Consider the following 15,480-nt stretch of genomic DNA (forward strand, 5'->3'; position numbering starts at 1 on the left):
TGTAAGATGTGCTTATGCTTTTCTTTCTTCCAGGCCCTGCAGGTCATCACACTGACAGATTTGAAAAGCAAAGTGACTGAGAGGCTTCACATTTCCTCCCACAGCAGCTGCGGCGCCATCGCCACTGCTGCATTTAAGCTGCATCACGTGACCACCAGATAAAGGCGGTTTGTCTCGATACTTGGCTGTATCTAGGCAACTAGGCTATTTCCTAGCAACGGCTGCACTCTGGAGGCTGGGGGTTGGGTGTCTGTGGTTGTCTGTGTTCTCCATGGCTGTCCTCCATGACTGGACAGAATGACCTTTAATTCGAAGAGACAGGGAACTAAAAGTTGAGTAAAATTCAAATAAAGGTGCTTTTAAAAAAGCTTAGCAATGAGCGATCAAATTGGGTAAGCATCTCAAACACACACAGGAGCAATGTAGCATTTAAATGTTTCTTTAAAATACTCGAATCCAGTTTTCTCATATGCGAACAAATTTTCGATTTTTTACAGATTGCATTCATCAATCTTCCTGTGAACTATTTTTTATGGCTAACCGGGTCTGTCTGGTACCATCACAACCTAAGTTACGCAGCATTTTTCGGACACAATGACCCGCAGCGGGATAGTGGGACACGGGCGGTGTCTGGAAAGGCGGGGCTTGTAGAGAGGGGAGCGCTCCACCAATGGGAAGCTGCAAACTCAGACTGGCAGGATTTCAGCCAATCATGGAAGAGCAGTCGCCGGCGCGTCGCGGGCTCGCTTATAAAGCAGTCCCCATCCTAACGCGCCATCTTCTCTTACATCGACCCTTTAGTTGTCGGATTGAGAGACAACGTGAGGAGCTTCTTCATCCCTGTTTTGTGACTTGTTCTGAACAATAATGGTAAGAGCTGCCCAATGGAATCATTCCTTCACGTTGGGTTTACATTTCACTTGACAGCGCTAAAAAACCTAATTAGTTTTAATATTTGTTTATAATAATAATGATAATGTTCCTGGAGAGGTCTCTGCTGAGAAGAATGAGTTTTAGGACGGTACCAATTGTGTTAACATTCGTGGTTTGAAATGACTGAGCCATAACTGTCTGTGACGGAGCTGAACAGAAATGTTCATCATATTCGTCAGTGAAGCTGCGTAAATCGACCTGAACGCCCCAAAATATCCTCCGACCATCCAAATATCGACCAGCAGCCTCACATTCAAGGGTTCGAACTTTCATCTGCCCCCTTCGTTTGTTATAAACACGTTAGACTTCGCTAGTCATGTTTTTTTTTACTTACTTTCACCTTTCTCGTGTTGATGGTCGCTTAGCAACCATGTGGAGGAACTGCTCAGAGTCACAGGGGAAAATAACTTGGCTGTCTTTCGAGAAATGAAAGGAATCTCTAAATTTATAGTTCCAACTTATAGACATTCATTTTAGCATTTATACAGTTTTTTATTTAACCACAAAGAGCGTCATACGGTCTGATTAAAGGTGACCTTTAGCAGCCAAATAAATGAAGCATCTCTGATTTGCTTAAACAAGTTCACATATTGTTCTTTCTTCCCAGCGTGAGTGCATCTCCGTCCACGTCGGCCAGGCTGGTGTCCAGATCGGCAATGCCTGCTGGGAACTTTATTGTCTGGAGCATGGTATCCAGCCGGATGGGCAGATGCCCAGTGACAAGACTCTTGGAGGTGGAGATGACTCCTTCAACACCTTCTTCAGTGAGACCGGAGCAGGAAAGCACGTTCCCAGGGCTGTTTTTGTGGACCTGGAGCCCACTGTCATTGGTAGATATGATCCCCTTAAGATACATTTCATCAAATAATGACGATATCTGGTCCTCTGTGGCACAGCAGTGATGAATTATGATGTTTGTGTCTCTGCAGATGAGGTTCGTACTGGGACCTACCGCCAGCTGTTCCACCCCGAGCAGCTGATCACTGGTAAGGAAGATGCTGCCAACAACTACGCCCGAGGACACTACACCATCGGCAAAGAGATCATCGATCTGGTGCTGGACAGGATCCGTAAACTGGTGAGGGAATCCCGTGGAGAACATTTGTAAATTCTTTCCAGAACATGATTAAAGTGAATCTCCTGTGTGATACTGACTCTCCTCTGTGTCTGCAGGCCGATCAGTGTACTGGCCTTCAGGGCTTCCTGGTGTTCCACAGCTTCGGAGGTGGCACCGGCTCTGGTTTCACTTCCCTCCTGATGGAACGTCTGTCCGTCGACTATGGCAAGAAGTCCAAGCTGGAGTTCTCCATCTACCCAGCTCCACAGGTGTCTACCGCTGTGGTGGAGCCCTACAACTCCATCCTGACCACCCACACCACCCTGGAGCACTCCGATTGTGCCTTCATGGTGGATAACGAGGCCATCTACGACATCTGTCGCAGGAACCTGGATATCGAGCGTCCCACCTACACCAACCTGAACAGGCTGATCAGCCAGATTGTGTCCTCCATCACCGCCTCCCTTCGCTTTGATGGTGCCCTCAATGTTGATCTGACGGAGTTCCAGACCAACCTGGTGCCATATCCCCGTATTCATTTCCCTCTGGCCACCTACGCTCCCGTCATCTCTGCTGAGAAGGCTTACCATGAGCAGCTCTCAGTGTCTGAGATCACCAACGCTTGCTTCGAGCCCGCCAATCAGATGGTCAAATGTGACCCTCGCCACGGCAAGTACATGGCCTGCTGCCTGCTGTATCGTGGTGATGTGGTGCCCAAAGACGTGAATGCTGCCATTGCCACCATCAAGACCAAACGCAGCATCCAGTTTGTGGACTGGTGCCCCACTGGTTTCAAAGTTGGTATCAACTACCAGCCCCCCACTGTGGTCCCTGGTGGAGACCTGGCCAAGGTTCAGCGAGCTGTGTGCATGCTGAGCAACACCACCGCCATCGCCGAGGCCTGGGCTCGGCTCGACCACAAGTTTGATCTCATGTACGCCAAACGTGCGTTTGTGCACTGGTACGTGGGTGAGGGCATGGAGGAGGGGGAGTTCTCTGAGGCCAGGGAGGACATGGCAGCTCTGGAGAAGGATTATGAGGAGGTGGGAGTCGACTCCGTTGAGGGGGAGGGAGAAGAGGAAGGAGAGGAGTATTAACATATTCACAACGGTGTTAATTACACAAAATTGATTGGTTCCAAATGTGTAATTCACAGTTTCCTCTCAATAAAGTTACAGTTGCATGTGAACCTGTTTGTCATTATTTAATAATACATTGCTCTGATGGCAACACTGCTCATTTAATCATCGTTTCCATTTTCAAGATCGTGCTTTAAAACAGTTAATAGTTCCTGGAGGAACCAAATTGAAGAGTGAATTGTTACGATACGTGGTTGTCCAGGACCCGAACGCAGGCAAGACACAGTGATGAAAGGTCCAAAAATAGGTTTTATAGAACAAACACAAAAAGGACAGTCCCCCTGGAATGCCGGGAAGCAACAGTTCTGACTCCGGGTGCGCACAAAGAGCTCCAGCGTGGAGCCACAAAAATCACCAAAATCTTCAAAAACCAACAAAGTCACCAGAAACATCAAAATCACACAACAATCCTCCGACACTGGTAGGCCGGCGTCTTAGTACTTATATAGGCGGCTGATCGCTGATGGCCTGCAGGTGCGCCAGCCGGTGGCCGGAGCATGGCTCCACCACGCCCCCTGCAGGAAAAACACAACCAGGAAGCCTGGACCCCAACATGAATATTGTTATCAAAGAGGTGTACAGTTGATAGAAGTCGAGGTCTATCCATCCATCCATCCATCCATCCATCCATCCTCTACCGCTTATCCGGGGTCGGGTCGCGGGGGCAGCAGCCTAAGAAGAGAAGCCCAGACTTCCCTCTCCCCAGCTACTTCTTCCAGCTCATCCGGGGGATCCCCAGGTGTTCCCAGACCAGTCGAGAGACATAGTCTCTCCAACGTGTCCTGGGTCTCCCCGGGGGTCTCCTACCGGAGGGACATGCCCTGAACACCTCACCAGGGAGGCGTCCAGGGGGCATCCTGACTAGATGCCCAAGCCACCCCATCTGGCTCCTCTCAACGCGGAGGAGCAGCGGCTCTACTCCGAGCTCCTCCCGGATGGCAGAGCTTCTCACCCTATCTCTAAGGGAGAGCCCAGCCACCCTACGGAGGAAGCTCATTTCAGCCGCTTGTACCCGTGATCTTGTTCTTTCGGTCATTACCCAAAGCTCATGACCATAGGTGAGGGTAGGAACAAAGATCGACCGGTGCAGAGTCCGCATTACTGCGGACGCCGCACCGATCCGCCTGTCGATCTCCCGCTCCATTCTTCCCTCACTCGTGAACAAGACCCCGAGGTACTTGAACTCCTCCACTTGGGGCAGGATCTCCTCCTTGACCCGGAGAAGGCACTCCACCTTTTTCCGGTTGAGAACCATGGCCTCGGATTTGGAGGTGCTGATTTCCATCCCAGCCGCTTCACGTGCGGAGGCGAACCGATCCAGTGATCGTTGGAGGTCACGGGCCGATGACGCCAACAGGACCACATCATCTGCAAAGAGCAGAGACCCGATCCTGAGGTCACCAATATATCCAGGTTTGGGGTTTTTTTTACCTCCAATGATTTGTTTCTGTGGTGAGAATATTTTTTAAAAAACTGTTCATATTTTTAGTGCAGTTTTTAATTCTTACCACAAGAGGCACTAGAGATCCACATATGAAACCAAAATAAACTTAAATAGCTCTCAAAATACATACTATTGAATCCTTTATTGATTTGTTCCTTTAAGCAAAAAGTAATACGATTTTATATCCTGCACAGGACAAACCTCACATCTCTTCAAATATTTATTGCTGGCATTGTAAAACGACAAATAAAAGGATCAGCAGACTTCCACATCAGCCGGCGAGTGTCGACCTCCGGAAAACCTTTACTCATCCAACCTCAGAAAGTATACAAATAAAGACACCACAGGCTTCCTAACGAAGAACAGATGTAGTCAAATGCTTGTTCAGCATTTTCACAAGGTTAGAAAAAAAGGTTTGTGCATTTTAATCGGGTGATGCTCAACAAAGACATGAATTAATGCTCCACAGAAGACAGCTTAAGCTTCATAGACAGCTTTATACTCCTTCAGGTCTGACCCAAACCAAATAGGTACATGAGCTGTGTCAGAGTTTGCTGCCGTCTTTGTTCTTTCAACATTTTTTTTGTGGACAGAAGAAAAATAAACCGCTACAGAGAGCTGAGGAGGTGGCCGCCGTGCACGAGCGCATTCAGCCACAGTCCTTCATCACAGGAAGTCTTAGTGTGACCCGGAAGAGCAGGAGTTTGTGGAACATTTGGACCACTTTTATACTTTACTGCTCCAAAGGGAAGTTGGGAACAAAATGTAGGAGATGGACCACAGCAGGTAGTACCCACAGGCGGGGGGGAAGGAAGAGCAGAAGACCATGACGATTCCTGGTGGCAACAGGCACAATGCTGTGTTATTATGAATAAAAGCTACATCAGAACAAGGAAAGACCACTAAAGAAAGTGCAGAACGCTTATTTTTGAGCAGGTTAAGAGGATCTTTTATCAGGAGTTCTGAATACAGAGCTGGTTGAATGAACGTGGGTCATCCCTGATGGGAACACATTCCCAGGACATGCAACTCCTGCTCTGACGAGTCCTGAGTATGTTCAACCTTCTGCAGACGCCACATGTTGAAGCAATGAGGAAGGACAAGGTTTTTACCTCCAGCATAGACGACTTTCTTCCAGGCCTGGGACTCCAGCACTCTGTCATGGGGGTAGAAGGTCTGACGGATCATGAAGATGATCATGGACATCGCCAGGACCCGTAACAGGGCCAGATTTCCCCCTGACAGCAGAGAGGCACTGGACAGTATGGCTGAGGAGTAGATGCAGGGCAGCCCACGGTACATAAAGGGGATCCCTGAGGACACAAGAGTGAGTAAATAAAGAGCAAAGTGAAGATGAAGAGAAGAAAGGCAGAGCGGAAGCTACCGCTGGAGAAGAAGCAGAGGCGGACGAACACCGAGAGGACGTAAAACATGCACAGGATGTTGTCAAAGAGGTCAGGCGTCCTGAAGAGCAACGAGGTGGCGATCCCAAAGGTCGTGAAGTCAGCAAAATCGTCCAACTTGGCACCTGAGTAGGAAAAAAGAAGCCAAAAGGAGTTTTATTGTTGAAATTATCTGCAGCACTGAAGGACACTTTAGCTGCAGCACAGGAGACGTGTAAGACGTCCACATGGACAAAAACATCACTAAAGTGACCGGCTGATTGATCCCGGGGGGATGTCGGTGTGACCCAACATGGCCGACCTTATCGAACCACGTGTTCACCCTCTGTAGAGACGATGGAGCGTTTCGGGGCTGAGGTGATTCGGGCCGCGGCCGACATGAATGAGGTGGAATTCCACAGCACGGGGTCAACAATCCAAACAATTTCAGATACGCACAGAACCCAAAGCAATGGGATAAAATGGACAATTGGAGCATGAGCCTGTGGAATTAGGCCGCTTAATCGGAAAGTTATTGTTCATTTGACAAAATAGGTGGGGGGCACAACACCATCCACCTGCAAAGTCATGCAGAAAAAGCAGGTCTGGACACAAAGCCCCCTGAAATGTGCAGCCATGTGATCTATTGTGATGCACCTGAGCGCTGTTTTGGGAGAAACTGCGAAAATGTGAAGGTCGTCGCTGGGAGCTGCTAAAACGGGCGCTGATGACTCGGGTGGCTCTGTGAGAGCTGCCTGTTGGGGGGGAAAACAAGCTACTGCGGCACTTTTCACATGGTTGTTGTTTACCGCTGGCGAGTGGTGAGGAATGAGGACCAGTCAGCACAGTTTGCTGGAACAGGTCGATCCGATATTCAGCTGCTGCACAAAGGCCAGTAAATAAACAGTGATGAAGCAGGTGATTCACCTGCAGTCCAGGATGAAGCTCAGAAGTGACACACCAACATTCCTCCATGCAAACGCTTCTCAGCTCATTGAATCATAACAACAAAAGAACGGAGCAGGTCCAGAGGATGATGTCATATTCCCAGTCCACTCTATCATCCCCTGATCTCTCAGGATATCCCACAATGCACCAGTGACATGGATCCATTTTACTGCCTGGTTTTACTGTGTCAGGATCTCCTGCTGAGGTTTTCGGTGCCAACGACTGCAGCGTTTCACTCACCCAGTGCCGAGCAGGCATTGAGTCGCCTGGCAACCGCTCCATCTGCCAAATCCAGCAGGTACCCAATCAGAACCAGCCAACACGCAGCATGATGGTGCCTGGACAGAAGAAGCCAGCGTTACCAGTGGCAACAAGCCCTCTAGATACAGCCCACTCCTCCTCACTGAGAACCACGCCGCCCACCGACAGGAACGCACACACAGCTTTTGTCACGCGATTCCTTCGGACGGCTCCGATTCAACCCGACATGTCGGGAAGACATCGGGAGGAGTTTCCGTGCTCGTGACATTTCCACATTGAGGTCAGAGACAGCCTGTCGTCCTCGAGTCCTCTCACCCGTTCAGGCTGCTGAGGATGGAGGCCATGCCCATGAGCATGTTGGCCACCGACAGAGCGTTGGCGGCATTCTTCCGTGCAAACTCTTTGATCTGCTGTCTGGTGGTCCGATCGGTCAGGAACAGCTTGTTGGTGCACTGGAAGAGAGCTGAGACCACAGGACAACTGCAGTGAGCAACCCTCCCCGTCAGCTGGGTAACGTCAGGGTGAGGAAGCTAAAGCTAAAATGGCTCGTGTTATCAGGTGATCCTGCTGGTCCAGAGATGTTCCCACACTGGTTCCCTTCCTGGTTCTGGTGCCATTTTAGCCCAGAGTCTGTCCCACAGACTTGTTACTATTGTTATTGGACAGCACAGGCAGCTCGAATGCTGCGAGGTGAGGAAGCTCACCGGCCTTTAGGAGTGTCGGAACAGGTCTTAAACCAGCAGATATCTGAATGGGGGAGAAGGTTGTGGTTGCTAAACCATAAATGCATGCTTAACACCATGTGTCGGGAATCCTCACAGCCTCACATTTTAGCATGTGCGTGTATGTTTCTGTCTTCAAAGAAAAAAATGACTTCAACATTGATTCCTGCATCTTATGTAAAAGAAGCATCACTTACCAAGGCGTATGTTTATTGGACGGAGACCGACCGTACGATACACTCATCCATCAGATCACTAAAACGCATTTGTTACTGTACAGTGGATCATTTACAGCCTGCCTGGTTAACTACATTAGCTAGTTATGTCTCTAAACTAAAGAGCTCGGACATTTGACTGTTAAGAAAAGGAAACAAAATGGCCACAAGACACCAAACTGCAACATACGAGAAACAAAGGATGTGAAAAAGGACACACACACACACACACACACACACACACACACACACACACACACACACACACACACACACACACACACACCACACACACACACACACGCTGGTGACCACAATGACGGTCTGGGGGCTCCTGTAGCTGCCACATAACCACCCAGTTTAACACGTTAGCAACCCTTTAAGTGTTTTTTGTCACCCTGAACTTCCTGTGATTCCAAAGCCAGGTGAGTTCAAGACTTTTCATCTGAAAGAAAACAGTGAGTGAGATACAGCAGAATGCCAACAACAACTTAGACTTTCACTGTGACAGCATGCTTGTTTCGTAGCTCCAACAGGACGTTACAGGCTGCCACCGGCAGCCTCAGCGCTGCCTGGCTCAAACGCACACCCCTGGTCCCCAAAGCTGGAAAACTACCATAAAAACAGGATCTGATGATATTCAAAAGGATACAACTGGAAAAATATCCTGATTTACAGTGTGTCCTGTCATAAAGTGAGGAGAGGCCCAGGTTTGAAACCGTTGCCGTGGTTACCAATAAGCTGCAGCAACACTGGGACTTTGAAGACTGAAATTTTAAAAGGTTGAGAAGCTGCTCTAATGACGCCAACATGTTGCTAGGCAACACCATTTTTCAGAGATAAAAGGATGGAATTTTGCTCGTCTCCTTTTTCTGTTTTCACGTCCAACTTTACTAAAAAATGGGGATTTAATCGGCAAATGTGCTGAAGGAAACGTTTCATTTGGAACACGTGGACGGATCCACGTGCGCAGCTACAGGAACTAAAATAGGACGAGTCACTTGTGGGGCTGCAGGTTTTTTAGCACCGTCTTGGTCATTAATCAAGAGGGTGAATGCAGAGAAAGACACACTGTCAATTTCAAGCAAGTTGTTATTTCTGGGCTGCTGCTAAATGAGTGCAAAGCATTATGGGAAGGTGCTTGTTACGCAACCCCCCTTTCCTGTTACCTGGTAACAACTAAGCAAAAACAAGAAAAACTACTCAGAAAGAACCTGGAGCGAATTATAAACTCCTGCGATATTGTGAAAAATGAGCGAGTTAAACTGCAATTAATCCTAAACAACATAATTGATCACAAACAACATAATTCATATGTCTAAAGTGCATATCATTGTCCTTATAATGAAGTCATGAACTACATTCATAAAAAGCAACAGGACAAACACACTTTCCATATTAAAGGACATTAATTTTGCATAAAACTCCTGGATCGTTTGTATTAATTCGAGTAAGGACTCACCAGAAGACGGAGTCAGGAGGATCATGACTGTCAGCTCACAAGAGAACAGCTAAAACATCAGAAATAAAAGTCGTCCCGTCACAAACAGGCCCAGTTATTAAAAAATCAACTATTAAAAACGTTACATGAAGAAACAGCGGAAGCATTTTGATTTCAAACGTTTACATTTCTGCACTTTTTACCGAAAAGTGTGAAAATGTTGCCTGAAATTTGATCGTTTACATTTGAATCTTTGTTCGGGCTCGGCTGCTCTACACACGTACCAGAACCGAATCAGCACCGAACCAGCACCGAATAACGACAAAATATTGATCTGGGGAATGACAGAACGTTTTGGGGAGAGGGCGCACAACTGCGTCATTGCGGGAGGAAGCGCGCATAGCGGCCGCGGGGCGCGCGGACCCGTCTAAACCTGCGAAAGCGTGAAGCTGCGTGCACGGAAACTGCGCCTCATCTTACCTGAGAGGACTTCACAGTCACAAATCCACAGATGGAGACGATCTGAACGCGCACGCAGCTTCACACGCACTAACTTCAGCTGGCAGCTCCGCCCTATTTTTATTTTCACAAGTTGGAATAAAAGAGATGTTTCGCCGAAGCCGAAGGTTCGAAATCATTGGTTACCAGGAGGCTGCAGCGCGTCCTTTTAAAGCCCAGATCAATCCGCTGGAATATTCCACCGGAAATGACGCCAATCGCCTCCCCAACCCACATGCGCACGCACGCACGCACGCACACCGCTGGGGGCATCTCAGGCTGTCTGCCTCTTTTCCTGCTTATTTTATTATTTTAAAAGTGAAGCAGAATCAGTAAAACTCTGAACTTTTTCAGGTTTATCACGAGTGTTGTGCCTCTGGTCCGGATCTTTACCTGCGCAGGTAAAGGCTGATCAGCCTCTGACGGCTTGATCATGAAGTTTACAGTTGAAAGGGGACTAAAACTAAGAAAGTTGTCCAGGTCTGATCTGCCATCGGGTCCTTCAGTCTCCAGCTGTCAGAGACTTTGAGAGTAAATCTAACAGTCTTTTTCTGATCAGATCTTATGAGAGTCAGTCAGACAGGTTCTGCCAGTCAGACACAGCAAGAGGATTCACCTATAGTCACCTGTAGTCACCTATAGTCACCTGGAGTCACCTGGAGTCACCTGGAGTCACCTGGAGTCACCTAGAGTCACCTGGAGTCAACTGGAGTCACCTGGAGTCACCTAGAGTCACCTGGAGTCAACTGGAGTCACCTAGAGTCACCTGGAGTCAACTGGAGTCACCTGGAGTCAACTGGAGTCACCTGGAGTCAACTGAAATCACCTGGAATCACCTGTAGTCACCTGGAGTCAACTGGAGTCACCTGGAGTCAACTGGAGTCACCTGGAGTCAACTGAAATCACCTGGAATCACCTGTAGTCACCTGGAGTCAACTGAAATCACCTGGAATCACCTGTAGTCACCTGGAGTCAACTGAAATCACCTGGAATCACCTGTAGTCACCTGGAGTCACCTACAGTGAGAGTAAAAAGTATTTGATCCCTTGCTGATTTTGTTGGTTTGTCCACTAATAAAGACATAATCATTCTATACTTTTAATGGTAGATGTATTCTAACATGGAGAGACAGAATATCAAAAAGAAAATCCAGAAAATAACTTTAAAGAATTTATTTTAATTTATTTGTTTTTCATTGAGGGTAATAAGTATTTGATCCCTCTATCCAAAAGCACTTAATATTTGGTGGCAAAGCCATTGTTTGCAAGCACAGCGGTCAAAGGTTTGTTGTAGTTAACCACAAGGTTAGCACACATATCAGGGGGAATTTTGGCCCACTCTTCTTTGCAGATCCTCTCTAAATCATTAAGGTTGGTGGGCTGTCGCTTGGCAACTCGGACCTTCAGCTCTCTCCATAGATTTTCAATTGGATTGAGGTCCGGAGACTGGCTGGGCCACTCCATGACCTTAATATGGTTCTTCTTGAGCCACTCCTTTGTTGCCTTTGCTGTATGCTTTGGGTCGTTGTCATGTTGGAAGACCCAGCCACGGCCCATTTTCAGCTTCCTCAGCACTGCACGGTACATGGCTCCGTCCATCTACCCAGGGATGCGGTGAAGTAGCCCTGTGCCCTTGGCAGAGAAACACCCCCAAAACATGATGTTTCCACCTCCATGCTTGACGGTGGGCACAGTGTTCCTGGGATCATAGGCAGCATTTTTCTTCCACCACACATGACGAGTAGAGTTTAGGCCAAATAGTTCAATTTTGGTCTCGTCTGACCACAGAACCTTCTCCCAATCACTTTGTGCATCTTTGAGGTGATCATTGGCATACTTGAGGCGAGCCTCCACATGTGCCTTCTTAAGCAGGGGTACCTTTCGGGCACTGCAGGATTTTAATCCATTGCGGCGCAAAGTGTTGCCAATTGTTTTCCTGGTGACTTTGGTCCCAGCTGCCTGGAGGTCATTCACTAACTCCTGCTGTGTGGTTGCAGGCCGATTTCTCACTGTTCTCATGATCATTGCCACCCCACGAGGTGAAATCTTCTGTGGAGCACCAGACCGAGGTCTATTGATGGTCATGTTATACTTCTTATATTTTCTCACAATTGCACCAATAGTTGTTACTTTAATACCCAGCAATTTGCTAATGTTTTTGTAGCCCATTCCCGATTTATGCAGGTCAACAATCCTGTCTCTGAGGTCCTGAGAGAGTTCTTTGGTCTTACCCATGGTGGAGAGTTTGGAATCTGTCTGATTGTCTGATTCTGTGAACAGTTGTCTTACATACAGGTGATTTGTTAGACCTGCTGTCTTCAATTCAGGTAACAGTCTAACTGGTCTGTGAAAGCCAAAACTCCTAATGCATACTAGGGGATCAAATACTTATTTCCCTCAATGAAAAACAATAAATTAAAATAAATTCTTTAAAGTTATTTTCTGGTTTTTCTTTTTGATATTCTGTCTCTCCATGTTAGAATACATCTACCATTAAAAGTATAGAATGATCATGTCTTTATTAGTGGACAAACCAACAAAATCAGCAAGGGATCAAATACTTTTTACTCTCACTGTATAGTCACCTGGAGTCACCTATAGACTGGGAACCAGTCCAACTGGTTTTACTGGAGGAGTTTTTCTGACGTGTGATGCTGCCTGGACGGACCGTACCAAACGCCCCCCTCCAGGGGTGGAGCTGCATCACTTTGGGTCATTTTGCTGCTGCACCGTTTGATCCGTTCTGGGATTTTTCAGGCCTCGCAATTATTTACTGAAATTTAATTTGTGAATTTGACACTAAAACTGAGGATGAAACTTAAAAAGAGGGACGATCTTTGTCCTCTGTGGCGTTCAGACACTGATGGAAGCGTCTTCTCTGGGTTGTTGCTCCGTGTAAATGCCAAGAAAACCAGTCTACCGCTGCACCCCCCACTCTAACCAGTTAGAGTTGCCACAGATTTATCCGGTTCCTCTGATGAGCTAACTCACTTCAGGTGTGTTACCAGGGAAACACACACACACACACACACACACACACACACACACACCCTGTACTTGGATTGATTTGGACTCCCCCCCCCTTCCCAACAGAATCACAAAAACACACCAGATTCTTTTGGGTTTTTTAATTATGAAACAAAAGGGCAGCGACGAGTGTGTTCAGTCACAGATCCAGGCTGCACAAGGAATCTGGAACGATTTCACTCGTGTGGAAAATCAGAAATGAAACAGTTAATTCAAAAGGGCGAAAAAGTGCAGCTCCGGAAGTTTGCTATAAAAAAAACGTCGCTTTCTTGGGCACAAGCGCACGAGTGTGTGGAAAATCCAGTTTAAGAGCATCAAACCTCGGCGTTCAGTTATGGGGTTTAGGGACGAGCGTGGGGACGAGAGGGGAAGACGGAAGAGTGGAGAGCACTGAAGGAGCCGGAGGAGGAACCCAGATCCGTGGGGCTTTTTCTTCGAGTCCGCGGGAATTTAGGGATTGGAGGGTGAAGAGAGAGGAACGTTGGGAATTACTACAAATGTGACTAAATGTTGTTGTTGTTGTTGTCGCCACCGGACGGCCGTCCGGGTGCTTTGGTGTCACGTTCGCTGAGGTTTTAGGTCATGTGATCGTATTCTGTCAACGACGACGAAGCAAATTGAAGTCAAAGGTCAAACGCGGCTCCAGGTCAAGTCCAGGTCTCACGTGGCCCGAACGTTTTGTCTCACAATTATTACAAAGAAAAAAAGCAAACAAAACACCGAAATAAATAAAAACCAGGGATGTGAGAGCAGACGGGGCTCGTTTAGAGGAAGAGGAGCAGAATTTTGCTGACCTCGGCGCGGGCCTGAGGTCAGGATGAGGTCGTCGGGGGGGGGGGGGGGGGGGGGGGGGGGATTCTGTCCTTCATGAATCGCTGCCGGCTCTGCTAACAGACCTGAACCAGTCTGGGTGGATCCTCTGGAGGATGTGGACCGTGACACACACACGTGCACGCAGCGAGACGAGAAAACAGGGGCGGAGACAAAGGCTACCTGCTAATTAACTAGCCTCTAATGTTCGTTCTCACGGCAGCGGTATCAGTTTTATACAGAACGTCACGTAAAAATACAAGTTTCATTTGTTGTTTTGAGATCTACTCAATCCTGTAAAGCTCGTTTTTTAATTCAAAGCATCAGTAACTGTGAGGCTGCTTCAACTGCACTACAACAAAACGACATTAGCACCAAAGTATTCTTCTTCATAAAAAACAGACCCAACAGCTGCGAGGCGGATGTGGAAATGGTTGATCTGATGACCTGAGTTGTGGACTGAAGCGGCGTGTGACTAGAAGATCCGCGCTCGTCTCCCAACGGCGCCAAATCAAACAGGAAACAAAGGAGAGCAGAAGGCGTGAGAGCAAAAGTTCCTCTACAGAAGTGAAGAAAGCAGGTCTAGACACAAACATGAACGCAGCCGGGCCCTGAACGGGCCCAGGACACAGTATTAGAACCCAGCCAAGCTGGAGGGCAGTTCGGGTTAGTTTGCTTGTTTCCCCCCAAATATCATAAATTCATGTATATAAATAAAAATTCAGTGCTGTAAAAGATCTGTGACTCCATCGGGTGTGACCCATCGTAGGAAGCCTGACTGGGCCGGTGACTACGACGCTGCAGTGTGTAAACGGTGGGGTTCTCCTGCGTTCAGTCCTTCGTGGGAAACACAACGGTGAGGAAGAGGAGGCGTTACGGCGCCGTGGGTTCGGTTCGACGCCACAAAGAGAGAAACGCTTCTGCTTGTTACGTCGGGTTTGGTTTCGGTAGCAGCCAAGCACCAAGTTTGTGTTGAGTCTGTGTGTTTGACATCACTCAGTCATCAGTGTGTGTGTGTGTGTGTGCGTGCGTGTGTGTGCGTGCGTGTGTGTGTGCGTGCTGCCATCTATGACGAGCACGGCTGCACGTTGATGGCGTGGGCGGCGTAGGCCTGCAGGTCCACGGTCGGCGCCGGCTGCTGGCCCGGCCGCGCGTTCATCAGGACCAGGTTCCTCATGCAGCCTGCGAGTCCCACCGAGAACTTCCCTCCCGTCATGGCCGCCGTGTCCGGGGCGCCGCCTGGCGAGCCGTTAAAGATGCCGAGATTTGTGCAAATTCTCGACGAGATGAAAGGGAGCGAAGATGGAGGCAGGATGTGACACAGGTGACTCACCCAGGTAGACGTTGCCTTTGGTGTTCACCATGATGCTCCTGCCCCGCGACTGGCCGTGCACAGCAGCTCCTCCGTCAATCTGGATGTATCCATCTTTGCCAGTTCTGCACAAATCAATATGTTGATACCAAGACGGGTTTTCAGGTTTCCATGGGAACCAAAGGCAGCTCCCGTGGAGCCGTACCTGACCGCCGTGACCTTGTGCCACCTGCCATCGTTGACGGCCTCTCTGGAGAGGATCTGGGCTTCTCCGCTGCCCAGCTGGTAGCTG

General features: G+C 48.3%; 3 protein-coding genes across 17 annotated transcripts in view; 1 reads left to right on the top strand and 2 right to left on the bottom strand.

The window, feature by feature from the left end:
• The window catches only part of LOC130529777 (tubulin alpha chain), a 5,352-nt gene extending 2,173 nt beyond the window's left edge, over positions 1-3,179 (top strand). The window contains exons 1-4 of one of the 2 annotated variants that reach the window (XM_057040345.1): positions 620-870; positions 1,541-1,763; positions 1,863-2,011; positions 2,107-3,179. In XM_057040345.1, the coding sequence (XP_056896325.1) occupies positions 868-870; positions 1,541-1,763; positions 1,863-2,011; positions 2,107-3,087 (1,356 nt within the window). In that variant the 5' untranslated portion in view covers positions 620-867 and the 3' untranslated portion in view covers positions 3,088-3,179. Of the gene's footprint in view, positions 1-619; positions 871-1,540; positions 1,764-1,862; positions 2,012-2,106 lie in introns of those variants that run through there. The other variant, XM_057040346.1, reaches the window with a different exon arrangement.
• Positions 3,180-3,360: 181 nt separating this feature from the next.
• Positions 3,361-10,289, bottom strand: tmem269 (transmembrane protein 269). 14 transcript variants are annotated; one of them, XM_057040331.1, is made up of 8 exons: positions 10,188-10,269; positions 10,023-10,115; positions 9,564-9,612; positions 7,480-7,627; positions 7,144-7,241; positions 5,958-6,101; positions 5,686-5,886; positions 3,361-4,497 (listed from the first exon to the last, which is right to left on the bottom strand). In XM_057040331.1, the coding sequence occupies exons 3-8, from the start codon at positions 9,586-9,588 to the stop codon at positions 3,836-3,838; spliced, it is 1,278 nt and encodes a 425-aa protein (XP_056896311.1). In that variant the 5' UTR covers positions 9,589-9,612; positions 10,023-10,115; positions 10,188-10,269; the 3' UTR covers positions 3,361-3,835. The 14 variants fall into 14 exon arrangements, with proteins under 14 accessions (XP_056896311.1, XP_056896317.1, XP_056896315.1 ...); XM_057040337.1 differs by having other exon boundaries at positions 7,480-8,546; XM_057040335.1 differs by having other exon boundaries at positions 7,480-8,713.
• Positions 10,290-13,152: 2,863 nt separating this feature from the next.
• Positions 13,153-15,480, bottom strand: part of hspg2 (heparan sulfate proteoglycan 2) — a 55,670-nt gene continuing 53,342 nt past the window's right edge. Inside the window, 3 exon segments of the mRNA XM_057040323.1 lie at positions 13,153-15,115; positions 15,210-15,313; positions 15,394-15,477. Coding sequence (XP_056896303.1) covers positions 14,943-15,115; positions 15,210-15,313; positions 15,394-15,477 — 361 coding nt within the window. The 3' untranslated portion in view covers positions 13,153-14,942.

Source organism: Takifugu flavidus, chromosome 8 (assembly GCF_003711565.1).
Source record: "Takifugu flavidus isolate HTHZ2018 chromosome 8, ASM371156v2, whole genome shotgun sequence".
Taxonomy (NCBI): domain Eukaryota; kingdom Metazoa; phylum Chordata; class Actinopteri; order Tetraodontiformes; family Tetraodontidae; genus Takifugu; species Takifugu flavidus.

Coding starts and splice junctions, on each gene's coding strand:
- tmem269 (XM_057040329.1), bottom strand. CDS start 9,943: ATGCGCGCTTCCTCCCGCAATGACGCAGTTGTGCGCCCTCTCCCCAAA. Junction 7,242..7,479: donor ATCCTCAGCAGCCTGAACGG/GTGAGAGGACTC, acceptor TCTTCTGTCCAG/GCACCATCATGCTGCGTGTT. Junction 5,887..5,957: donor CCTCTGCTTCTTCTCCAGCG/GTAGCTTCCGCT, acceptor TTGTGTCCTCAG/GGATCCCCTTTATGTACCGT.